General features: G+C 32.8%; 1 protein-coding gene and 1 pseudogene across 4 annotated transcripts in view; both read right to left on the minus strand.

Moving 5' to 3' along the window:
* RPS6KA6 (ribosomal protein S6 kinase A6) overlaps positions 1-27,085 on the minus strand; it is a 128,723-nt gene that overhangs the window by 52,652 nt on the left and 48,986 nt on the right. For all 4 annotated transcript variants that reach the window (XM_036226843.1, XM_036226842.1, XM_036226845.1 and 1 more), the window contains 5 exons: positions 21,295-21,376; positions 20,569-20,649; positions 18,756-18,835; positions 4,561-4,667; positions 4,241-4,278 (listed from right to left, as the gene is read on the minus strand). In XM_036226843.1, the coding sequence (XP_036082736.1) occupies positions 4,241-4,278; positions 4,561-4,667; positions 18,756-18,835; positions 20,569-20,649; positions 21,295-21,376 (388 nt within the window). The remainder of the gene's footprint in view (positions 1-4,240; positions 4,279-4,560; positions 4,668-18,755; positions 18,836-20,568; positions 20,650-21,294; positions 21,377-27,085) is intronic.
* On the minus strand, positions 2,383-2,501 carry LOC118608374 (annotated as a pseudogene).

The raw sequence follows: 27,085 nt of genomic DNA on the forward strand, positions 1-27,085 counted from the left end.
CCTTTGCGAACTGGCATCTTCAAATCCTCCCCTTTTCAGTCATTGTTGTCTCAATTTGTCCCTATGTATGCTGAATGTTCATTACTATCCTGCTATGGGAAATCTCTTCTCATTTTAAGCTTATAAGCCCTGTTTCTAGGAAGGGTTGCACTCCATTCTTGTCAGCCTGCTACTCACCTTACTCCTACTCCTAATTATGTTTTTTGTTTGCTTGTTGTTTTGTCATTTTGTTTTAGGTGAGCTGACCCTTTTCAGTATTTCCTGTAGTGCACACCTTGTAATGGAGAATCCACTCAATGTTTCTATGTCTGAAAAGGTCTTAAATTCTCCTTCATATCTAAAGGAGAACTCAGCTGAATACATTATCCTTGGCTGGTAGTTACTTTCATTTAATAATCTGAATATTTGATTCCACTCTTTTCTGGCTGGTAAGGTTTGTGTTGAGAAGTGTGACGATAATCTAATGGGTTTTCCTTTTTAGGTAGCCATCTTCTTTTCTCTGGCTGCCCTGAGAATTGTCTTTGTCAATAATTTTAGGTAATTTTAATACAGTGTGTCTTGGAGAAGGCCTGTTTGGGTTGAGATAATTGGGTGTTTTGTTGACTTATTGAATTCCAAGTTCCAGCTCATTCTTTAGATTTGGGAAATTCTCGTCAACAATTAGTCTGAAAATGCTTTCTAATCTCTGCCTCTTTTCTTCCCTTTTGATAATGCCCATTATCTTATGTTTTCTCTCCTCATGGTATCAGCTAGTTCTTGTATTTCTCTATCATTATTTTTCATTCTTCAGTCTCTCTCTTTTTCCTTCTGATTTATTTCTAGATTTCTGCCTTCGATATCACTGATCCTTTCCTCCATTTGGTCGACTTTATTTTTCACGTCTGTTATTTCATTTTTCAACTCTTTCAGTGAGTTCTTTTTCTACACAAGTTCTATTTTGTTCTTTTTGAGGGTTTCAGTCTCCTTACTAAAGAACTCATTTTGCTCATCTAGTTTTTTTTTTCAATTCCTGAAATTGTTGATATGAATTTTTTTTGGATCTCATTGAGTATTTTCAGAAGTAACATCCTGAATTCTCTGTCATTTATGTTGCATATTTCTATGTCTTTAAGTTTATTTTCTGGAGATTTTTCTCTTGCTTTCTGAGGTGTTTTGTCACTTTTGTTGTTCATGGTGTTTAGTGGACTATTTCTCCATTGGGCATTAATGGAAGTATGTTCTGCTTCCCTCCGCCCCAGAAAGATTTATTATGTAAAGGTCCCTAGCCTTTTGCAAAGAAGGTGTTTTTCTTTTGGTTTACAGTAAGTGGCGTCTAAAACTCTTGGATCTCTGCTTTACATAAAGTCTTAACATTTCTCTTCCTTATACATGTTTAATCATGCTCGCTACCCTCAGCGTCAGTCCTGTCAGTGTTAGCTACTGTTTTGATAGCATTTGCTTAGATTCCCCTGGGAATCTGTGGTGATGAGTCTCAGGAGGTATGCGGGGAGAGGCCCTCTGGGTTGGGTGTTGGGGGCTGCAGCTAAGCCTTGGTTTTGCAATCAGGGCTGGTAAAAATCAACTGTTGTTTTGCCAGCCTAGCTTTTCTGCCACCCTGTTTCTCTGCCTTCTGCCCTGATGACTAGGCACTGCTGCCGGCTGCATGGAACTCACAGCACTCACAGGCAGGGCTATTCAGGGAACTTGCTGCACCTTATCCCCTCACCCTCCCCCTATAGGGAGCTCAGGCTACGAGAGGCAGCTTCTTTGTTTCAACCAGTCTACCACCAGACATCGGGGATTCTGACCTGTGGTAGCCGTTATGCGCAGATACCACTTTCAGACATGCTGGTGCACAGTTTGGGTGTTTCGTTGAGTTTTAGATGTTCCACTTATTGTTGTTTCAAGGGGAGAGATCTTTGGAAGTTCCTCACTCTGCTATTTTCAATCCAATCTCTAAATCATTTTCTTATTTTTTCTCTTAAATATGCAGCTCAAGTAGTGTAATTTAAATTTTTGACACTGTATATTTTTATTATCTCTTTCTAGAAATTATCCCTGAGTTAGGTCCCACAGAAAACACATAATTGAAACCATAGATAGTTTAAATCAGTTGTGTTCAATTTATAATTCTATTTTTTAAGACCTATAGCACCTGGTATTCTTAGGTAGTCTCCCATCCAAGTACTAACCAGACCTGACCCTGCTTAGCTTCTGAGAGCAGAAAAGATTAGACATGTCCATGGTGGCATGGCTGTAGACCCAATTTATTTATTTATTTATTTATTTATTTATTTATTTATTTATTTCATTTTAGGTGAGGCATCCCTTCGTTGACCTCACAGAATGCAAGGACCTTGCCAGCTTACATTACTTTATTTTTATTTATTTTAATTTTTTTTATGCCTGCAGCACCTGGTCTTCCTAGATGGTCTCCCATCCAAGTACTAACCCAGCTCAACCCTCCTTAGCTTCGGAGATCAGATGGGATCAGGCTTGCTCAGGGCGGCATGGCTGTAGACCCAATTTATAATTTTTAATGGTATATATGAGTTAACATTTTTTATAAACCAGGAAAGTCATATTATATTGTTAGTTTTTACATAAACTATGGGAGGTGTTCCAGAAATAAAGTTAAGACATAAAGACAGTATGAAAAATATATTATCAAAAATGCAGATATTTGGAGGTTATCCACTCTCATTCTACTGATCTTCTATACAATCATTATCTCAGGATGAAGTTAATCAGGCTCAAAATACAGTCATACCAAGAAACCTTTCTATAGTCCACTGCCATTCAGAGTAACCTGTTAAACTATTAGGTTCATTCTTATATCTGGAGGATATTTAAAATAAGTGGGTGAAAAAAAAAGTATTTCCCACTCCTAAGATTATTCTGGGGAAACTCAGAATGCTGGGGAAGACCCTGCCTAAGTGAAACATTGCTAAATCTCTACAGCCCACTGCTATCAATGATAAATACCAAATAATCCTGTACTTTTGACTATAGTATTCAAAATAGAAGGAATGAAGACAGAAAGGGAAACACAAAAAGAGTGATAGGATAAAACCACAGAGAAGGTAAGAAAGTAAGAAAAAAAGAAAAAGAAGAAAATAAAAAGAAACAAAGGAAAAAATAATGGAAAATTAAAGAATTTAAAAAAGTGAAAAGTCATCTTAAAATACTTGCTGTGAGTGGTCACACTTTAATCAATCTTACTGGAAAGATGAGAGGTTAAATCCATGTTTATTACTCATTACAAAACTTTGAATTAGGTTATAATTATAAAACAGAGTGAAAATTCATGTATAGGTTTTTGTGTGCACATAGCTTTATTTCTCTAAGACAAATGCCCACACGTGTGACTACTGTATGGTTTTCTTTATATCATATTTTTAAAATAACAAAATTAGATATGTTAAGTGGTTTCTAGAAGGGAGGGAAGAGGGAGGGAGGGTGTGATGGTAAATGGGCTACACAAGAGAGTTCTTTTGTGATTGTATGACAGTTTTGCATATAGATCGTGCTGGTGGTATTCAAATTTATATATGTGAGAAAATGTCACAGAATTACACACAAAGACAAACAAAAAATGTATGCAAAAACTGGTGAAATGCAAATATATAGTCCAGTTACTTGTACAGTACAAATCTATTTCCTAGATTTAATAATGCACTGCAGCTTTGTAACATGTCATCACAGATGGAAGCTGAGTGATGAGTACACAGAACCTCTCGATACTATTTTTTCAACTTATTGTGAATCTATAATTATTTCAAAATAAAAAGTTTAAAAAATAGTATAATATGAATACTTTATGCCTAAGAATCCTGTGAGGATTAGCACAGTGTATTATAAGTAAATCTTCAATATTAAAAATAAGGTAAAATAAAGCATGTTTTTTTTTGCAAATGAACAAAATGAACCCTTGATTGTGAAACACTTGGTTTAAAAATTTATAATTCAATGCATTCCAAATGTGATAACTACTTATGATAAATTTTTCAGTCAAGACTGAAACTAAGATAATGTGTTTTTACCTAGAAAACCAAATTGATTTCTTAATTAGAACAGCAACTCTATTGTATAATTTCTTGGTATTACGATTAGAATATAGAGAGCTATCTCATCTATTTAGTAAACTAAATAGATGAACAAAATGGAAATTAAATCAAGAAAGAGGAAAAAAAGAGAACAGGCTTAGAAAATATAAATTAAAATAATGCAAGCTTAGGGTAGAATAAGAAAATTTCCATACCTGTTAACTTGATATGTCCTATTTCATCAAGCAAAATGCTGTAAATCAAAATTTACATTCAACAAGATGGAATAAAATATTTTATATAAAACATTCACACAAAAATCATAAACATAAAATAGGTGTATCTATTTCAAATACTGAAAAAATTTAATGATTACTTTATAATCAATGGGTATCTTATGAATATTACTTTTTATGTTTCATATAATTGTAAAATTCACATATTTTCATATAATATTTAAAATAAAAGACTTAATAGAGAAAAAGTAGTTATATAACATTGGTTATAGGGATACACAAGGAGAATATAGCTTTACTTTTCTGGCTTCAAGTCTCTATACACAATTCCTAATTGGTGCAGATGATCCAAAGCAAGGGCTAGTTCTGCAAGGTAGAATTTCACATCTTCCTCTGTAAGTAGAACCTAAAATAAAATGACAATTTTCCATTTGATCATTTTAATACTTCCCTAAAAACTAGTAAACAAACAAATATAGGCAAATGAGAAAATAAGAGTAGATAGATGAAATTAACCCCTTTAAGAATTCTTCTCTTCAATATTAACTATTTTAATGTAAATCTTCCTAAAACATATTATGTAGCTTGCATCACTTCTTACAATGTAGTACACAGGATTTATCTTTTTTCCATAACTTGCTGTCATAATGTGATTATTAATTTCAGTACTCTTCTAAGTACTCTTCTCAGGATCTTTGATGATTTTGGATATGTCAGTTGAGCATTGGCAATTCCACTATTTCTAAAATTTTCTTTCACTGTCTACTAAGGAATTTTGCTTTGAATGGCTCTACTAACTAAAAGCTTCTAATATACCAAAGCAAGTTACGACTCATTTAAACACAGTTCTAAACCCAATCTCTGACCTAAAGAGTAGGTCCAGGCCTCTTCTGAAAGTAAAGTACATGAGTTTAATGACACTATATTTCTAAGTTTTTTTGTGCCTGAGAAGAGAGCTGCTACGATGAGGTGAAAAGAGCACTGGACTTGGAATGAGAATTAACAGTGTAATGTTTGACATGCCACTTAGCCCTCTGGCCTTCAGTTTCTAAACCTGTAAAATAAAGATAACGATATCTGCTATGTCTAACAAGGCTATTTTAAGAGTAAAAATAGTTTATATAGGAAAAAATAGCCTTATAAACTGTAAAATGCTTTGTATACAACCATGAGGTATTATTATTATAGGTTATTCATAAGTGAGTGTTAATTTACACGCAAATGGAGCACTACTTAATCATCAGATATAATTTTTAAGATTTATCAAGGGCTTCCAATTGACAAAACAAATAATGTGTTTAGAAATTGGGTATTTTCACTATAGAAATCTCTGGATTACTAGGAAAGTGTAAAATATCATAAAGATCCTATAACTGACTTGCCCATTTAGAATTATGGCCACTAAATTATACAACACAGACTCAGGTTACTAGTAAAATTGCGGAAAATGAGCAGTTAAAGATAAATTTTGATACCTCTCCTACTTAAAAAAGTGATCTGTAGAAAAATGAAGACTGTTCATTACGTAAGTTTCTAGACACTTCATTTGAATATTATAATGGTCAAAGTATTAGAACATTTTCACTTGATATTCTATTAAGAATAAAAGTACTTGTTACTTATTTGATTTCCGAGGAAGGCTAATCAAAACATTCACTGAAACCTAACACATAAAAAAAAAAATCATTAAACGAAAATATTTCAAACTCTAAATTAAAGAAAAAACTATGCCAAGGTTACAGTTTATGGCAAACATTATCTTGTTACAAAGTTGTCTCTGTAGAAAGCTTCACGATGGATGCGAATAAGAAACTTTCTAAGTAGAAATTATGTGCCAGTCATGTTACATTCGGTATGTTATTACAGTTTTCCAAACAAAACCATGAGGTAGGTACTATCATCACTTTACATATGGAGAAAGACTCAGTGATGAAGTAACTTTCCCAGAATAAGATAACTAGTAAGAAGCAGGCCCAGGATTTGAATTCAAGAATACTTGTCCTTAAGAACTAACTCTTCCCCAAAAGCCACTTCTGCCATATGCAACTTCTCTTTTAAGTTTTAGGCCCACTACTATTAATGCTTTCCTATTCCCTAATCATTCTATTATAAATAACTCCCAAAATAAAAGTCATCTAAAACTCCAGCACCCTGAGGTAAGCTTGCTAGTCTTTTGCTGGATGATCTTCAAACCATGTATGTATGTGCATATATATGTGTGTGTATAAGTGTGTGTGTTTTAACATATTTGAGATAATACTATACACACACACTATTTGGTAGACTCCTTTATCCTCACTTAATATTATATCATAAGCATTTACTCATATATTTAAAATTTATTTACAAAGTGTTTTCAATAGTTGCATAACATCGACATACTAATTAGCCTGTTTTCATTTAGATTATTTCCAATTTTTCACTACTTTAAATATTTCTGTAATATGCATATGTATTTTTGACATTTATGATTATTTCTCCAAAGTAGATTTCTAAGAAATAAAACAGGAGATACGGAGTCAAGGAGATTAGTCTAAGATTCTCCACATATACAAAATTATTTTCAAAAAAAGTTACAATAATTTTCACTCACATCAGCAGTTTATAAAAGCATTTATCTTACCACATCCATGATAGCAGTAAATATTACCCTTTTAAAAATCTTTTTCTAATTTGATATACAAAAATGGAATTGATTATTTTAATTAACATTTTTATTGTTAGGCTAAACACTGTCTATATGTCTTGTGAACTTTCTATTGTTTTAGTGAATTATTGGTAATGTTTTTGACTATTTTCCAGTATCAACTTACTGTTTTTTTTTAATTGGCCCTTTAAATATTAAAAAAAGAAGTTCTTTAAATATTTTTAAAATGTCAGTTCTCCATTATATTACTTGTAAATATTTTCCCCAATTTGTGCTGGTCTTTGATGTTCAGTTATTCATAATTTTATGTACTCAAATTTATATATCATCTGTGTGATTTTCCTTCATTATTTGATTAAGGAGACCTCCATTCAATGGTCAACTACATATTCAGGTGTAATTTATTTTAGAATGTTTTCTTCCAGATTTAGCTTTTTAACATAAGTAAAATTTATCTATGCATGTGGTAGAGATGACAATTCTAAATCAATTTTTTTCTGTATTATCTAACCGATTTATCACATACTGGTTACTGAACAATTGATCTCTTTGCCATTAATTTGTGAGTCTACTTCTACCATGATAACATACAGTAAGTCATGTATACCAGAATATTCCTGTGCTATACAGTATGTGTTTAATCTTGTGTTGATACTATGATGCTTTGATTACCGCAGCAGCTTTATAAAGTTTTAAACAGGAAGAAGAACAAGGAAAGGGTGTTCTTTATTTTCAAAATGTCTTAGTTCTTTTCACTTGTTTACTTTTCCAGATAAGCTGGTAAAATCATTCTATCAATTTCAAACCAACAAAAATTCTTAGGGGGATTTTCTTTGGAATTTTGTTAACCTTATAAATTAACTCTGGAAGAACTGGCAGCTTTACGATCATCAGTCACTCATCCTACTATATTTTCTTGATATTAGCAAGGTAGAGCACAGCTTAACAGTTGTGTGTGTGTGTGTGCGCGCGCGCACGCATGTGTGTGAATTTTGGGAGACAAAAATTTGGGGAGGTACCATTCCCTTTAATATACATATGAAGCATATAATAAATTTCTTTAACACATATAAAATGTAATTGTTAAAGTATTTGTCTATGGCATACAGAATAAGTCCTCATTTTAAATACTTTTTGTATGTACAAGTATAACAAATAAACAAATTATAATTAATAAGCTGTCTACAGAAGTAACTATTAAATAATTTTTAAAAGCCTGTTTAATGAATATACTAATTTCTTGTCTTTTGGGAAATGCATTTAAAATGCTTGCTTGCTCTTAATATTCTAGACTTGGGAAACAAAACTCACTGACTGCATCTCTGTGCTAGTATGGGTTTAGATAGTTCCACATTGAGAATGGAGGTCTGAAGAGTTTAAAAGAAAATTAGAAGTAACTACAAGAATTTCTCAAACACATAATTGATACTTTTACGATCTAAATACCAGATATCATGAATACTGGAGACTTGTTATACTGTTGTCCCTCTATGTCTTGGGACCAGCTTTTAACATGGTTTTTTAAAGACGCCACTTGGAAGGGGGTCTTACACAGACCCTACTACATACTAAATTCCATTCCATGGTAAACAATATAGCAAGATCACAGTTTATGTTCATACATGGTATGTTCTGCACTGGAGGGAGAAAGATATAAGCCAGAGAACTTAGCCACTTAAACCCTGGCTAGTATCCCAGAAGAACACTGTAGTTTTTTCACAGCAAGTTCCAAAGCTCTGGAGATTAATACACTCAATATTTTAATTCTGGAAGAGAGATGTTGAACAATTTTCACCCAATTAAACTACTACCTCCAGAGTATCGCTTCAACACGAAATGAAACAGACAAGGACAGGATTTACTCTCTTACCTAAAATCACTAAAACACATGACAAAATATATGAAATGATACTTTTCAAGACACTGGACATCAGGCAACAAAAATACAATGAATACTGAGAGATGGAAAACAAACAAGGTGAGCCCTACAACTGTCTTAGCTTACTACCTGGAAAGAATTTGCAAGCAACAGTGCATGCACAGAGGGCGAAGTCAGGCAGTCTTGAAGACTAACTTGAGTTGATGAGACAGAGCTGAGAGCATGGGGAGATAAGCATGACAGAATTCACAAGATAGAGTACAGAAGAGAGAGCTGCAGAAAGAGAAAAACATGTAGTTAGATATATATGTGTGTATATATATGGTTATATATATATAACTATATATAACCATATACACACACACACACACACACACACACATATATATATATAACTATATATATGTATGTATGTATGTGTGTGTGTGTGTGTGTGTGTGTATTGCCTCCTTCAAGTGTTCAGCAGAGAAATGCCCAGGGTATGTGAATAAGGAAAGGATCCTGAGCCAGGTAAAGAATCAATGAAAGGATTAGAGGGAAAATCCATGGCACTCGCACAGGGCAAGGAATAGTACCTATAACCTCTGGCCAGAGCAGAAAGCCTCATAATTCACAGGGCATCAGAAAGAGTAATCAAAGAATGACATCAGAAGCATAGTGGAGTGAGAGATGTCCTCAGATATCTCTCCTTGAAACAACAATAAACTAAACATTTAAAACTCAAAAACAAACAAACAAGCAAACAAACAAAAAAATCCCGAACTACACACCAGCATGTCTGAGCAAGGGATCTGGGCATAAAAGCTACCATAGGTCAGAACCCCAGTAGTCAGGCAGTAGACTGGGAGAAACAAATAAGCTACCTCTCACAGCCAGAGCTCCCAGCAGGAGAATGGGAAGGAGAGAAGGAGCAGCAGGTTTCCTGAATAGCTCAGCCTGGTAGAGCTGTGAGCTCCATGGCAGCAGGAGTGCCCAGGAATCAGGATAGAAAGCAGAGAAGTGGGGACGGCAGAGAACTGGGGATGGCAGAGAAGCAATAGTTCATTATCACCAGCCATGGTTGCAGAACGCAAGGCTGAGCTAAAGCTCCAATCTCTTAACCCAGAGGGACCTTCCCACTGTATCCTCCAAGACCTAACACTGCAGAACCCCAAAGGAACCAGAGCAAACACTACAGAACCTGTCGATAACACTGACATGGATTGAGACTCAGGGGAGCAAGTGTGATTGAAAATTTATAAGAAAAAGAAAAGGTATTATTAAGAATTTATATAAAGCAGGGATCGAAGAGGCTCAGATGCCACCTACTGTAAGCCAAAAGAAAAACACCTTCTTAGCAACAGGCTTAAGAGACACCTTTATATAATAAATCTTCTTCCTGGAAAAAAAACAGGCAGAATATACTAACATTACTGCCCAGGCGGAGAAACAGTACATGAAAAAACCATGAACAGCCAGGGTGACAAGCCAGCTCAGAAAGCAAGAGAAAAATCTCCAGAAAAAAGGCTTAAAGACATAGAAATATGCAACTAAAATGATAGAGAATTCAGGATGGTACTTCTGAAAAAAAACTCAAAGACATCCAAAATAATTCACCTTAACAATTCCAGGATTAGGAAAACAACTAGATGAGCAGAATGAGTTCTTTAGCAATGACATTGAAACCCGCAAAAAGAACAAAATAGAACTTGTGGAGATGAAGAACACACTGCGAGAGTTGAAAAATGAAATAGCAGGCTTGGGAAATAGAGTCAAACAAATAGATGATAGGATCACTGATATCGAAGACAGAAAGCTAGAAGTAAATCAGGAGGAAGAATAGAGAAAGTGAAGTATAAAAAATAATAAAAGAGAAATACAAGACCTAGTTGATACCATCAGCAGAGAAAACATAAGAATAATGGGCATTATCAAAGGGGAGGAAAAGGAGCAAAAATTAAAAAGCATTTTTTAGACAAATAGTGGATGAAAATTAACTAAATCTAAGGAATGAGCTGGAGCTTGGGATTCAAGAAGTCAACAGAACTCCCAATGATCTCAACCCAAAAAGGCCTTCTCCAAGACACACCGTATTAAAATTATCAAAAATCAATGACAAAGAAAGGATTCTCAGGGCAGCCAGGGAAAAGAAGACAGTAACCTATAAAGGAAAACCCATTAGATTATCATCACACTTCTCGGAACAAACATTACAAGCCAGAAAAGAGCAGAATCAGATATTCGGTCTATTAAATGAAAAGAACTACCAGAGTAAAATGTCTCCAGCAAAGCTCTTCTTTAGATATGAGGGAGAAATGAATTTCCAGATATACAAAAATTGAGGGAACACTCCACTATGAAGCCTGCGTTATAGGAAATACTCAAAGATCACTTCACCTAAAACAAAATGACAAAAAAATACATAACTAGGAGTAAGGGAACTAGCAGGCAGATAGAAGCAGAAGAGTGCAACCCTTACTAAGAACAGGGCATTATAAGCTTAATCGATAAGAAGAGATCGGCTATCATGAGATAGTAGTGGAAGTACAGCTTACAAAGGGACACATTCAGACAACAATAACAGAAAAGGGGAGGACTGACAAATACAAATTCACAAAAGGGAATGGAGGTAAGGCACACGCAGAATAAAATGGACAACTCTCTCTCTATATATAGCCATCCTCTACATATTCGTAATGGTAACCACGTGCCAAAGATTCCAAACTGAAGTATATCACATCAAACAAGAAAGACCAGAGGAAAAATCCACAAAACTCAAACAAAATAATAAAAGAAAAGACACACAAGGTAAAGGAAGCAATGGAAAGACCGAGCAACAAGAAAGCAAAATATAAAATAGCTGTGGGAAAACCTCGCATTTCAATAATCACCGTAATGTAAATGGACGGAACTCATCAATAAAAAGGCACAGAGTTGCAGAGTAGATAAAAACAAACAAACAAAAACAAACAAACAAATACAAACATATGTTGCCTCCAGGAGACACGTCTTAGCTCCAAAGACAAATATAGACTCAAACTGAAAGGGTGGAAAATGGTATTTCAAACAAATGGCATTCAAAGAAAAGCAGGAGTAGCAGTGCTAATATCAGGCGAAATAGATTTAAAAATAAAAAAAAAGGTAAAGAAAGCTACTGAGGAACACTTCATAATGATAAAGGGAATCATACATAAAAAAAGACGTAACACTTATTAATATCTATTCTCCCTATCAGGGGGCCCCAAAATATGTACAGCAATTACTAACAGAATTAAAGGGAGAAACAGACCAAATCACCATCATAGTAGAAAACCAAAATACCCCACCATCGAATATGGGCAGATCATCCAAATAGAAAATCAAACAGGAATTAATATCCCTAAGTGACACATTAGACCAACTGGACATTATTGATATTTACAGAGCCTTTCATTCTGGAACAACTGCTAATACATTTTTCTCTAGTGCACATGGAAGATTCTCAAGGTCTGATGACATACTGGGATACAGAGATAGCATCAACCGATATAAGAGGGTTGAAATCATACTAACTATATTCTGTAATCATAATGCTTTGAAAGTAGAGATTAACTGCAAAAATAAAGCAGGAAGAACCACAACTACATGGAGATTAAACAACATGCTACTGAAGAATAACTGGGTCAGATAAAAAATAAAAAGAGAGATCAAGAGATACATAGAAACGAATGATAACAATAGTACTACATATCGAAACTTTTAGGATATGGCAAAAGCAGTCATAAGAGGAAAGTTCATATCATTATAGGCCTATGGCAAAAAACAAGAATAAGCCCAAATAAACAAGTTAATGTTTCATCTTTAAAAACTAGAAAACAAAGAATAAATAAAACCTAAAGTCAGCAGAAGAAATAAACTGAGAGCAGAATTAAATAAAATTGAAAACAAAAAATCAATAGAAAAAATAAATACTACAATGAGCTGGTTATTTGAAAAGTTTAATAAAATTGGCAAGCCCTTGGATAGATTCACTAAGGAAAAAAGAGAAAGGACACACATAAAAAAAAAAAATCTTGGAAGAAAGAGGAGAAATGAAGACAGACAATGTAGAAATACAAAGGATCATTCAAGAATACTATGAAAAAAGTATGTAATGCCAAATGTAATAACCTATAAGAAATGGATAAGTAGTTAGAAATATACCTTTCTAGACTGAATCAAGAAGTGAAAAATCTAAGTACACCAATCAGCAGTCTGGAAATTGAAACAATCATCAAAAACTTACCAAAAATTAAAAGTCCAGGACCATATGGCTTCACCAGTGAATGCTACCAAAAAGTCAAATAAGATTTAATATCTATTCTCTTCAAATTCTTCCAAAAATCAAAGAGGAGGCAATATTTCCTACTTAACTCATTTTATAAGTCCAATACTATCCTGATATCAAAACCTGTTAAAGATAAAACACAAAAAGTAAACTACAGACCAATATCTTTCATGAACACAGATGCAAAAATCCTAAATAAGATACTAGCAAACTGTACACAGCAACATATTAAAAAGATTATACACCATGATCAGGCAGGCATCATCCCAGGAGCACAAGGGTGGTTCGCCATACTCAAATCCATTAATGTGATACATCACATAAACAAATTAAAAAATAAAAACCATATGATCAAATAATAGATGCAGAAAAACTTTTGACAAGAGACAGTATCCATTCATGATCAAAACACTTAACAACATTGGTATAGAAGGAAAGTACCTTAACATAATAAAGGCCATATATGACAAACCCTCAGCCAACATTATACTTAATGGTAAAAAACTGAAAACCTTTTCTTTCAGATCAGGAAAAAGACATGGCTGTCCATTATCGCCACTGTTATTCAACATAACATTGGAGGTCCTAGTGAGTGCAATTAGGCAAGAGAAAGATACAAAGGGTGCCCAAATAGGAAACAAAGAAATCAAACTGTCACTATTTGTGATGACATAATTCTCTATATAGAAAACCTTAAAGACTCTACAAGAATACTGCTAGAAACAATAAGCAAATACAGTAAAGTTTCTGGATACAAAATCAATATTCAAAAATCCAGAGCATTCCTATACTCTAATAATGAATTGTCAGAAAGAAAAAAAAAGTGGAAAAGATAAACCTTCTGCAATTGCAACAAAAAGAATAAAATACCTTGGAATAAATCTAATGAAGCATGTGAAGGACCTATATAATGAAAACTATAAGACCCTATTAAAAGAAATTAAAGAAGACAAAATGAAATGGAAAGATATTCCATGTTCTTGGGTAGGAAGAATAAACATAGTTAAAATGACCTTATTACTTAAAGCATTATACAGATTTAATGTAATCCACATCATAATCGCATTGGCATTTTCCCAAGAAATGAAACAAAAAAGTCATCAGATTCATATGGACACCAAAATCACCAAAGCCATCCTGAGAAAAAAGAACAAGCCTGCAGACATCACTCTGCCTGACTTCAAACTATACTATAAAGTGACAATAATCAAAAGAGCATGACAGAAAAACACAGAGACCAGTGGAACAGAATCAAGAATCTAGAAGTAAACCCATGTTTATATGGGCAAATAATTTTCAAGAAAAGAACCCAAAACATATAGTGGAGAAAGGAAAGCCTCTTCAAGAAATGGTGCTGGGAAAACTGGAAAGCTGCCTGCAAAAGAATGAAGCTAGACTATTGTCTATCACCACACACCAAAATTAATTCGAAATGGATTAAGGATCTGTATATGAGTCATGAAACAGTAAATTCCATAGAAGAAAACATAGGAACTAAACTCATGGACCTTGGACTTAAAGGGGATTTTATTAATTTGGCCTCAAACACAAGGGAAATAAAAGCAAAATTAACTGAATGGGACTACATAAAATTAAAAAGTTTCTGCACAGCAAAAACAAACAAACAAACAAAAAAAACATGTCAACAAGGTAAAGAGACAACCATCCAAATGTGATAATATATTTGCAAGCTTCACCTCTGATTAGGGCCTATTATCCAAAATATACAATGAACTCATGCAACTCAATAAATACAACAACAACAACAACAACAACAACAACAACAACAACAAAAACAATCCAATCAAAAAATGGGCAGAGGACCTGAACAGACACTAATCCCAAGAAGACATACAAATGGCTAACAAACATATGACGAGATGTTCAACATTGCTAGCTATTAGGGAAATGCAAATCAAAACCACAATGAGATACCATCTCACATCTGTCAGAATAGCTGTTATCAACAGGACAAGTAATACCAAGTGTTAGAGAGAAAAAGGAACCCTCATACACTGCTGGTGGGACTGCAAATTGGAACGGCCACTATGGAAATTGGTATGGAGGTTCCTCAAAAAACTAAGAATTGATCTTTCACACAATCCAGTAATCCATCTGAGTATTTACCCCAAAGAACTAAAAACCCATATCCAAAAGATACTTGTACACCGATGTTTATAGCGGCATTATTCACGGTGGCCAAGACATGAATGCAACTGAAGTGTCCTACAACAGATGATTGGATAAAGAAACTGTGGTACATATATACAATGGAATATCACTCAACCATAAGAAGGGATGAAATACTGCCATTTGCAACAACATGGGTGGACCTTTAGATAATCATGCTAAGCAAAATAAGCCAGGCACAAAAAAGTTGAAACCACATGATATCACATGTGGGATATAAATCCAAAAGCAGCAAACAAACAGGCCAAAAAAAGAACGACTCATGAATATGGACAATAGACTAGTGGTTACCAGAGGTGGGGGGAGGGAGTAGGTAGATGTGATAACAGGGGTCAAATACATGGTGACAGAAAGAAACCAAACTATGGGCGGTAAACACACAATACAATATATATGCATGCCTTACTGTTATATTGTACACCTGAACCTTATTGGATTTTGTTAATCAATGTTACCATAATAAAAATAAAAATTTTAAAAATAAAAAAATAACAATAAATAAAAAATGGGCACAGGAATGGAATAGACATTTATCCAAAGAAGATATACAGATGGCCAACAGACACATGAAAAGATTCTAAGCATCACTAACCATCAGGGAAATACAAATCAAAACCACAATGAGATATCACTTCATACCTCTCGGATTGGCTATTATAAAAAAATCAACAAATAACAAGTGTTAGCAAGTATGTGAAAAAAAGGGAACCCTTATGCACTGTTAGTGGGATTGTAAACTATTGCAGCCACTATGGAAAACAGTATGGAAGTTCTTTAAAACATTAAAAATAGAACCATCTTATCACAAAGCAATTCTACTTCTGGGTATTTACCTTAAGAAAATGAAAACAATAATTCAAAAGTATATATACTCCTCTATGTTTATTGCAGCACTGTTCACAATAGGCTAGATATAGATGAATATTACTCATTCATAAGAAGGGATGAAATCTTGCCATTTTTGACACCAATGTATGGACGTAGAGTATTATTATGTTAAGCGAAAAAGAAAAAAGTCAGATAGAGAAAGCCAAATATCTTATGATTTTACTTATGTGTAGAATAGAAAAAACAAAACAAATGAACGAACATAATAAAACAGAAACAAATTCACAGATATAATGAATGAAGTGATGGTAGCCAGAGGGGAGGGAAGTGGAAGGTTGGGCTCAAAAGGGGAAGAGGATTATAAAGTACAAACTTCCAGTTATAAACTAACAAGGATATAATGTCCAATATAGGGAAGTCAATAACATCATAATGTACAGTGACAGATGTTTAATAAACTTATTGTGGTGATCATTTTATAAGGTATATAAATGTTGAATCAGTAAGTTGTACACCTGAATCTAATATAATATTATATGTCAAGTATAATTACAACAACTTTTAAATATTTTAAATAGAAATAAAAAGGCCCACTTTAACTTTGTAATTTATGGTAAAATTATTACTTCCCTCAAATATCAGAAATAAGGAAAGAGTGTCTGCTCTTACCAATTCTATTTAACACTGAACTAGAGAGTCAAGCCAGTGCAACAAAGGCAAATAAAAGAAATTAATGATATCTATAACAACAACAACAACAACAAAAAAAGTAAAACTTATTTGCAGATTACAAATAGAAAATTCTATGGAATCTACAGAAAGATGTTAGATGTAATAAATAAGTTTAATTAAATTGTGAGATACATGTTCAATATAAAAAGTTAATTGTATTTCCATCCAATTTAAAAATGAAATTAAGAAAGCAATTCCACTTATAATGGCATTGAAAACAAGGACATAAGATGTGTAAGACCTGTATACTGAAAATGATAAGGCATTGCTGAGAGAAATTAAGGAATACTTAATTAAATGGAGAGAGATATCATGTCACAGACTGGAAGACTCAGTGAAATCCCAATTAAAAATCCCACAGGCTTTCTTGTAGAAAGTGAAAAGCTGATTTTAAAACTGATATGAAAATGCAAAGAACCTAGAAAAGGCAAAACAAATTTGAAAAAAAAAGCATACCTCAAGAATTTACACTACCTGAGTTCAAGACTTATAAAGGTACAGTGATCAAGACAGGGTGGAACGGGCATATAGACTAATAGATCAATGGAATAAAATAGAGTTTCCAGAAATATACGTTTGTATATATGATCAATTTATGTTCAACAAATATGCAAAGTAAATCAGTGAAGAAAGCATAGTTATTTCCAATGATGATGCTAGAACAATGAGATATCTATACACAAAAAAAGGACTTCAGCTACAACACATACCTATTACCACATACTAAAATGAACTCAAAGTGGATTATAAAGTTAAATGTAAAGCTGAAAACTACAAAACATTTAGGAAACACAGGAGAAAATCTTTGTGACTTGGGATTAGGCAAATATTCCTTAAATAGGACACCAAAAACAATTTAATTCATTAAAGAAAACATATATAAGTCCATCAAAATTAAGAACTTCTCCTTTCAGGACACTGTTAAAGCAAATGAAAAGACAAACCATAGACTAGAAGAAAACATATGCAAACAACATATATGATAAGGGCTTACCATCCAAAATATATGAAGACTCTCGAAACCCAATAAAAAATAGGACAAAGATTTAAACACATATTTTATCAAAGAGGATAGATGTCAAATGAGTGCATGAAGAGAGGCTCGACATTATCAGTTTTAAGGGTAATGCAATTCAAAACCACAACAAGTTACCACTATATACTTATGAGATATCCAAAATTAAAACAATATTGACCATACCAAGCACTAGCAAAAATGTGAAGCGACTAAAACTTGCATATGCTGCTAGTGGAAATGTAAAAATGATATAACCACTTTGGAAAACAGTTTAACAGTGTCTTTAAAATAAGTTTAAATGCACATACTATATAATCCAGTCATTACAATCTATGTATTTAACCATGAAAAATGAAAACATATGTGACAGAAACCAGAGTAAGTAGGGATGGGGAAGGAGGAAGGCATTACAAAGGGGCACAAGAAAACTGTTGGGACGTTAGATAAGCTAATTATTTTGACTGATAACAGTTTCACAGGTATATACAGATGTTAAAATTTACCAAAGTATATATTTTAATATGTGAAGTTTATTGTATACCAAGTATACTTCTATAAAGCTGTTTAAAAAAATGAATAAATTAAACACTACCCCCAGATGCATTTTGATTAAAGACTACTCCCAGAAGCATTTTGGTAGCTTGTGTAGGCCAAAGTCCTAAGCTTTCCCCTATCTGCTTCGTCATTTAAATTGATCTTGTGCCTAAGAGAATAGTGAGTAGTACATTGAGATCATCTAAATGACAGGCAGATTTAAAAAATGCCATTAATTGACATATCTACTGAATACTATGTAAACAAACATAATAATTATCATTGAAAATTTCTATAGGAAAAAAGTAATTAGCAACAATGAAAAATTTTTTTTTAGTTTTGTTTCACGAAAATATAGGAAAACCTTTTACAGATACTCACCTCTTTGGATAATCTTGTGAACACGTCTCCTCCCCTGAGAAAATCCAAAATTAAATACAGCTTCCCTTCAGTCTGAAAGGCTAATTAGAAATTAGAGTGTAGTACCAGAATAATCTTAAAAGCTCGAAAAGCTTAATATACTTTATATTAAATTTATTGGAATGACATTGGTTAATAAAATTATATAGGTTTCAAGTGTACATTTAATAATATGTCATATGTATATTACATTGTGTGTTGACCATCCAAAGTTAAATTTCCTTAATATAATTTTAAATTAAAATATATGTTAGGAATTTTATCACTAAACACTATACAACAATTAAGCATTCACTCACATGATCCATTATTAGATAACATTGTCTCAAAATTAAATCTGGTGGGGAAATAGCTATAAACCCGTTTATAGAACATAATCAATCTTGTGTGTGGCTTTATACAGAAACCTCTAACACCCTCTTTTTCTGGAATTATTGAGCACTGTGTTCTACTTCAATTGCCTGAACTCTTCCTCCCCATCTGTTGAAAATCTACTAATTCTTTCAAGTTCGACCAACATGCCACCTCCTCTATTAAGCTTCCCTCTATTAAGGATTCCCCCCTTTTCACACTTCCCTACAACATCCTTATCCTCTTCCCCATAATCTTTAGTTGCTACTACATTTCAGATCTCATTGTATTTTACTTATGTCTCTCTTATGGTAGTTACTTACTCCATTTGACTTGTATAATTAATTTGTTTACATGTCTGCATTTCATGCAGAAGAGAACTTTCTTGAGATCAAAGATTGTTTCAACTTTTGAGCTCATTACATTTAATACAGTGTTTTGTGCACAAATGGTATTTATTGATTAAACTAATGACATCCTGGAGATTCAAGGAAGTCTGAAGATACTACTATTTTCATTTCGTTAGAGTAACAAGGGAGTGAAAGAATATGGGTAGGGATTTCTTGAGGTTTTTTTTAATAGAGATAATTGGATATATGTTTTAATGCATTATTTGTCAGTATTACTGAAAAATAAAATCAATAGCTCTTACTTTTTTAAATTTCAAAATTTGAAAGTGACATATTTGACCATATCAGTGATTTAATGATACACACACACACACGCACAGATATATATATATCACACACATACATATACAAAGATATATATATATATACACATATACATATATATATATATACATATATGTGTGTATGTGTGTGTGTATATGTATATGTGTGTATGTGTGTGTGTGTGTATATATATGGATTTCCCAGGGAAGCCAAACTCCACAGTATCATGCATACCTCACATTAGCAATGAAAATGAAGCCATTATTAAAACTCAGAACTGTCTGACTCCAAATTCATGTTTTTTTTCCCATAATACCTACTGCTTCTCACTAGTATTCCTCTCCTCCCCAATATAAGAAAGAATAATCCAAATAGACTAATAAAATTACATGGTCTTCCTAAATAGAACCAGGAAATAAGACCAATATGTTCATTATGAACATATAAAAGGAGGACATCCAAACACCAAAACATTTTGAACAAAGTATCACAGAAGTTTATAGCCTAAGATCACTAGAGGTATAGTATAGAAATACTACTATACAAGCAATCAAAAAACACTATCTTATTACCTTAGACAATAAAGGAAATACAACTAAAAGCTGGATATTGAGTATTATTTCAAATAAACACATTTCATATAGTCGAATATATTAAATCAGTTTGAAGTATTTATTTCCTGTTATATTACTGTCTGAAAGGAAAACTTAATTATCTAATTCCGTAAATTTAAAAAAGAGATTACATACCATAGTGCAATTTGACAATAAATGGGTGATTTACTTCTACTAATATATCCCTCTCCATCTTTGTCCGAACTCTGTCTCGAACTAAAAATTACAGGTTAAAATATATTAGTATTATATATAATTCCAGAAGAGAGCCAACCAAAAATTCATCAAACAAAAATATAAAATATAACTTTATAAATGCCTACATTTGCAATCTAAATAGTCATAAATAGTGATTACCATATTCTCGGAAAGCCCATAAATTCACTTTAGATCTAGAGATAGGTTAAAGTGATATAAATAGGTATTTGGCTAATATGCATTTATTACATATTATTTTATAATAGTTCAAATGTGTTGACTTAAATTGAGCTCAGTGTTATCGTAGCCTAGAAGATGGTGTGTATAAGTAGATACAGCCAGTTGTACATTCTCAGTACATAATACCAATACAGATGAAACAGGAAAAAAAAGAAAAAAAAGAACATAGCTTAATAAGTTCTTTTTAAGTAAATGAAATGTGTCACTTTTTATGCTCTTAAATTTTTATCAGAGTACACTCTCACTAAATTAGGACATATGCAAATATCACAACTATAAATATCACTTACCAGCTAAAAGCCAGTAATGATTACTAATATTAAAAGAAAATTAAATCTATACATTTTATACAAGGAATATGCAGCATATTTGTTAACACAAACCTTAACAAATTCTATTTTATTGAGCTTTCTAATTTTCTACCTTTTAAAGAAGCTTTTTTTAACACCTTCATTGCATAAAGTTGGCCAGCATCAGGGCCAGTCTTCTTTCTAACAAGAAAAACCTAAAAAAAGAATTAAAGAAAAGTAAAATTCACATTTAAAGCCATTTTTTTTGCTATACACACTCATTAGCACACACATATGTCCATATGTATTTTCTTTAATTTCATTAAGATATGCCTTTCTCTATAAACTATACTTAGTTAATATTTTCTCATTTTCATTCATTTAGTAAATTACACTCATACATACTACTATAGAATTTTTTTAATAGAGCCACAGTCATGAACTATGAAAAGTTTATGATATAAAAGATAATAACAAAAAAGAATTTGAACTAAGAAAGCTCATTTTAAGACCCACAATCGTTTTTGTTACCTTAATAAAGAGCAAACAAATGTGATGACCATTAATTTGATACCTTCTATTCTACTTTATTATTGGTCCATTCTGGAAGTTACAAGGCACTTAAATTTCTAATAAAAATACAGGTGCATTTTTTATCTGCCAGGTAAAAGAATGACAATGGCACATTATCTCAATGAAATTTAAACTCTATGAAGTTACCAAGTAAACTTAATTAATATATTATCAAACTAAGATAACTCATTAAAAGCTAAGATTTTAATAGCCTCAGTTAAAGATAAATATAGATTGCAGTTTTATGAGGTATTTATTAGTAAATGACTGTTTTCTTTAAAAAAATATAATTAGTAAAATTTGTTCAACTGCCTCAAACTGCCATCCCAAATCTAACAAGCTCTATTCAAGTGTTGCTTAAATTAAAAATGTGATCAAGTTAACTAATTTGCTCACATAAAATTGCAGATAGGAGAGCTGTTAATATTTTGTCTTACCAGTTTCCCAAAGTATTGCTAAAGACATTTTATTCCAGATCTTTATTTTTAATTTTATATTAGCTTCAGGTGTACAGCATAGTGGTTAGGCATTTATATAATTTATGAAGTGATCCCCCCAAATACTCTAGTACCCATCTGTCATTATACATACAGCCATTACAATATTATTGACTATATTCCCTAGGCTGTACTTAACATCCCCATGACTATTTTGTAACTACCATCACCATTTTCACCGAAACCAGTTTGTTCTCTATATCTATGAGACTGTTTCTATTTTCTTAGTTTATTTTGTTCCACAGATTCTGAATGTAACTGAAATCATATGGTATGTCCCTTTGTATGAGTTATTTCGCTAAGCATAATACCCTCTAGGTCCATTCATATTGCTACAGATATACATAGTATATCTGTACCATTTCTTTATCCAGTCATCTATTGATGGGCACTTAGGTTGCTTCCATATCTTGGTTGTTGTAAACAGTGCTGCAGCGAACACAGGCTTGTATATACCTTTTTGAATTAGTGCTTTGGTTTTCTTTGGATAAGCACCCAGAAGTAGAATTGCTAGGTCATAAGGTAGTTCTAATTTTAATTTCTTGAGGAACTTTCAAAATGTTTTCCATAGTGGCTGTACCAATTTGCAATTCCATCAACAATGTATGAGGTTTCCATTTTCTCTACATCCTCACCACCACTTGTTTTTTGATTTTTTGGTGAGAGACATTCTGACAGATATAAAGTGATATCTCATTGTGGTTTTAATTTGCATTTCTCTGATGATTAGTGACACTTAGAATCTCTTCATATGTCTATTGGACATCTGTATGTACCTTTTGAGAAATATCTATTCAGCTCTTCTGCCCATTTTTTGTTTGTTTGTTCTTCGGTGTTGAATTGTATAAGTTATTTATAAATTTTGGATATTAACCCTTTATAAGATGTATCATAGGCAAATATTTTCTCCCATTCAGTAGGTTGACTTTTTGTTTTCTTGATGGTGTCCCCTGATGTGCTAAAACTCTTTAGTTTCATGTAGTCCCATTTTTTTCCCTTTTGTTTCCATTACCCAAAGATATCAGAAAACAATATTACAAAGAGCAGTGTCAGAGACTTTACTACCTATGATTTCTTCTAGTAGTTTTTATGATTTCAGTTCTTATGTTTAACCTAATCTATTTTGAGTTGATTCTTGTATATGGTGTAAGAAGGTGGTCCAGTTTTCCCAACACCGTTTATTGAAGAAACTTTCATCACCCCATCTTATATTCGTGGCTTCTTTGTAACATATTAAATGATATAGGTGTGGATTTATTTCTAGGTTCTCTGTTCCATTCCATTGACCAATGCATCTGTTTTTATGCCAGTAACATGCTGTTATGATTACCATAACCTTGTAGTATAATTTGATATAGGTAGCATACTTCCAATTTTATTCTTTCTCAAGGTTGCCATGGCTATTAGGGATCTTTTAAAGTTTCATATAAATTTTTGGATGATTTGTTCCAGTCCATTGGAAAATGCCATTGGTATTTTGACAGGGATTGCATTTCACCTGTAGATTGCTTGGGGTAATATGAACATATTAATGATGATAATTCTTCCTATCCAAGAGAACAGTATGTGCTTCGATTTATTTCTATCTTCTTCAATAGCTTTTTTCAATGACTTATAATTTTCCCAGTACAGATCTTTGGCCTCCTTAAATTTATTCCTTGGTATGTTATTGTTTTTGACGCACTGTAAATGAGATTTTCTTAATTTATCTTTCAGATACTTCATCATTGGTGTGTGAAAATGCAACCAACTTTTTTTTTCATTCATCAAATTTTGGACGTGCTTTACCCCTATCTAACTTTTCCCTCTTTCCCTCCCCTCTGTTAACCAGTAATCTACTGTCCATGTCCATGAGTCTCTGTTTGTCTGTCATGTTTGTTTGTTGTTTTCAGTTTTATATTCCACATATACGTGAAATCATATGGTTCTCAACTTTTTTGGTCTGACTTATGTCGCTTAGCATGATAATATCGAGATCCAGCCATGTTGTCACAAATGGCAATGTTTCACCTTTTCTTATGGCTGTGCAATATTTCATTGTAGATATGTACCACATCTTCTTTATATAATCATCTATTGAAGGACACGTAAGTTGTTTCCATGTCTTGGCTACCATGAATGATGATACTACTATGAACATCAGGATTGCATATATCTTTGTGAATAAATGTTTTCAAGTATTTTGGGTAAATATCCAGAGAGGAGTTGCTGGGTCCCATAGTAATTTTATTCTTAACTTCATGAGGAACCTCCATACTGTTTCCCATACTGGAGAAATCATTAGCACTGCATGAGGGTTCCTTTTACCTCACAACCTCCCTAACACTTCTTATTACTTGTCCTGTTGATGACAGCCATTCTAACAGGTGTGCGGTGGTATCTAATAGTGGTTTTGATTTGCATTTCCCTAAAAGCAAGTGAAGTTAAGCAATTTTTCAAGTTAACCATTTGTATATCTTCTTGAAAAAAGCATCTGTTCATGTTCTCTGCCCATTTTTTAACAGTATTCTTTTCGAGTTGTATGAGTTCTTTGTATATTTTGGACATCAGGCCCTCACCAGATGTGTAGTTTGCAAATATCTTCTCCCATTTGGATGGTTGTCATTTTGCCTTGTCGATGGTTTCTTTTCTATGCAGAAGCTTTTTAGTTTTAGTCCCATTGATTTATTTTTGCTTTTACAATCCTTGCCTTTGAAGTCAGTTATAAAATCTTCTCTAAATCCAAGGTCCATGAGTTTAGTACCTATGTTTTCTTCTATGTGATTTATTGTTTCCAGTCTTATATTGAAGTTTTTGACACATTCTGAGTTAATATTGATGTATGGTGACAGATAGCATTCATTCTTTTGTAGGTGGCTTTCAAATTTTCCCAGCACTATTTATTGAAGAGGGTTTCCTTTCTCCCTTATAAGTTATTGGAGAGAATTACTTGCCCATATAGACAGAGGTTTATTTCTGGGCTTTCCATTGTTTCATTGGTCTGTGTGTCTGTTTTTCTGTCAACACCATGCTGTTGTGATGACTTTTGCTCTTTATTGTAATTTGAAGTCAGACAGAGTGATACTTCCACCCTTGTGCTCCCCCCTCCCCGCAGGATTGCTTTGGCTATTCAAGGTCTTTGGTGTTTCCATACAAATCTGATGATTTTTTTGTTCTATTTCTTTTAAAAATGCTGACGGGATTTTGATAGGGATTACATTAAATCTGTATAATGCTTTAAGTAATGAGGTCATTTTAACTCTGTTGATTCTTCCAATCCATGAACATGAAATATATTTCCATTTCTGGGTGTCTTCTTCATTTTCATTTAATAATGTCTTATAGTTTTCAGTGTATAGGTCCTTCATATGTTTTGTTACGTTTATTCCTAGGTATTTTATCCTGTTTGTTACAACTGCAAAAGGATTTTTTTCTCATTTTTCAGAAAATTGTTAGATTGTAAGAATGCTATGAATCTTTGAACATTGATTTTGTATCCTTCAATGTTACTGTATTTGCTTATTGTTTCCAGTAATTTTTTAGTGGATTCTAAAGGGTTTTCTATATAGAGAATTACATCATCTGCAAAAAGTGACAATTTGACTTCCTCTTTCCCTACTTGGATAACTTATTTTTCTCTTGTCTGATTGCTGCTCTAGCTAGGACTTACAATACTATATTAATAGTGGTGACATTGGACAGCCTTGTCTTGTTCCTGATTTTGGATGGAAGGTTTTTAGTTGTTCTCCATTATGTATGACATTAGCTGAGGGTTTGTCATATATGGTCTTTACTATGTTGAGGTTCTTTCCTTCTATACTCATTTTATTGTTTTAATCTTAAATGGATACCATATCTTGTCAAATGCTTTTTCTGCATCTATTAATATATCATATGGTTTTTCTTCTTTATATTGTTTATGTGGTATATCACATTAATCGATTTGTGTATGTAAAACCATCCCTGTGCCCCTGGGATGAAGCACAATTGATCGTGGTGTATAATCTTTTTAATGTGTTGTTGTATTTGACTTGTTAGTATTTTATGAATTTTTTATCTCTATTCATGGTCTATAGTGTGTGTGTGTGTGTGTGTGTGTGTGTGTGTGTGTGTGTGTGTGTGATCTTTACCATGTTTTTGATCAGGGTAATGACGACCTCATAAAATGAGCTAGGAAATATTCTCTTCTTCAAATTTTTGGAAAAGTTTGAAAAGAACAGGTGTGAAATCTGAATGTTTGGTAGAATTCACTAGTGAAGCCATGTGGTCCTGGACTTTAGCTCTGAAGAAGATTTTGATGATTGTTTCAATTTCCATACTGTTGAACAACATATTTAGACTTTCTAGTTCTTCACGATTCATTCTAGGAAGGTGGTATATTTCTATTTTTTTTTTTCAATTTCTTTTAGGTTATTAAATTTGGTGTCATTTAAACGTTAATAAAATTCTTGTATGATCCTTTTTATTTCATTGCTATGTTTTATTTTCTACTTTCTTTTCTGATTTTGTGCCCTTTTTTTCTTTAGAAAGTCTACCATGGATTTGTCAATTTCATTAATCTCAAAGAATCAACTCTTTGTTGCATTATTTTTTTTCTATTGTCTCTTTGTTTTCAATTTCATTTAATTCCGTTCTAATTTTTATTATTTCCTTCCTTTTGCTGACTTTGGGCTTCATTTCTTTCTTCCTTTTCTAGTTTTCTAAGATGTAATGTTAGCTTATTTGGGATCTTTATTGTTTCTGGAGATAGGCCTGTTAATATGAACTGTCCTCTTATCATTGCTTTTGCCGTTTCTCAAATTTTGATATGTATTTTCATTTTTGTTTGTTTCTATGTATCGCTTGACCTCTCCTTTTATTTCTTCTGTGATCCAG

Source organism: Rousettus aegyptiacus, unplaced genomic scaffold, assembly GCF_014176215.1.
Source record: "Rousettus aegyptiacus isolate mRouAeg1 unplaced genomic scaffold, mRouAeg1.p scaffold_m13_p_9, whole genome shotgun sequence".
Classification (NCBI taxonomy): Eukaryota; Metazoa; Chordata; class Mammalia; order Chiroptera; family Pteropodidae; genus Rousettus; species Rousettus aegyptiacus.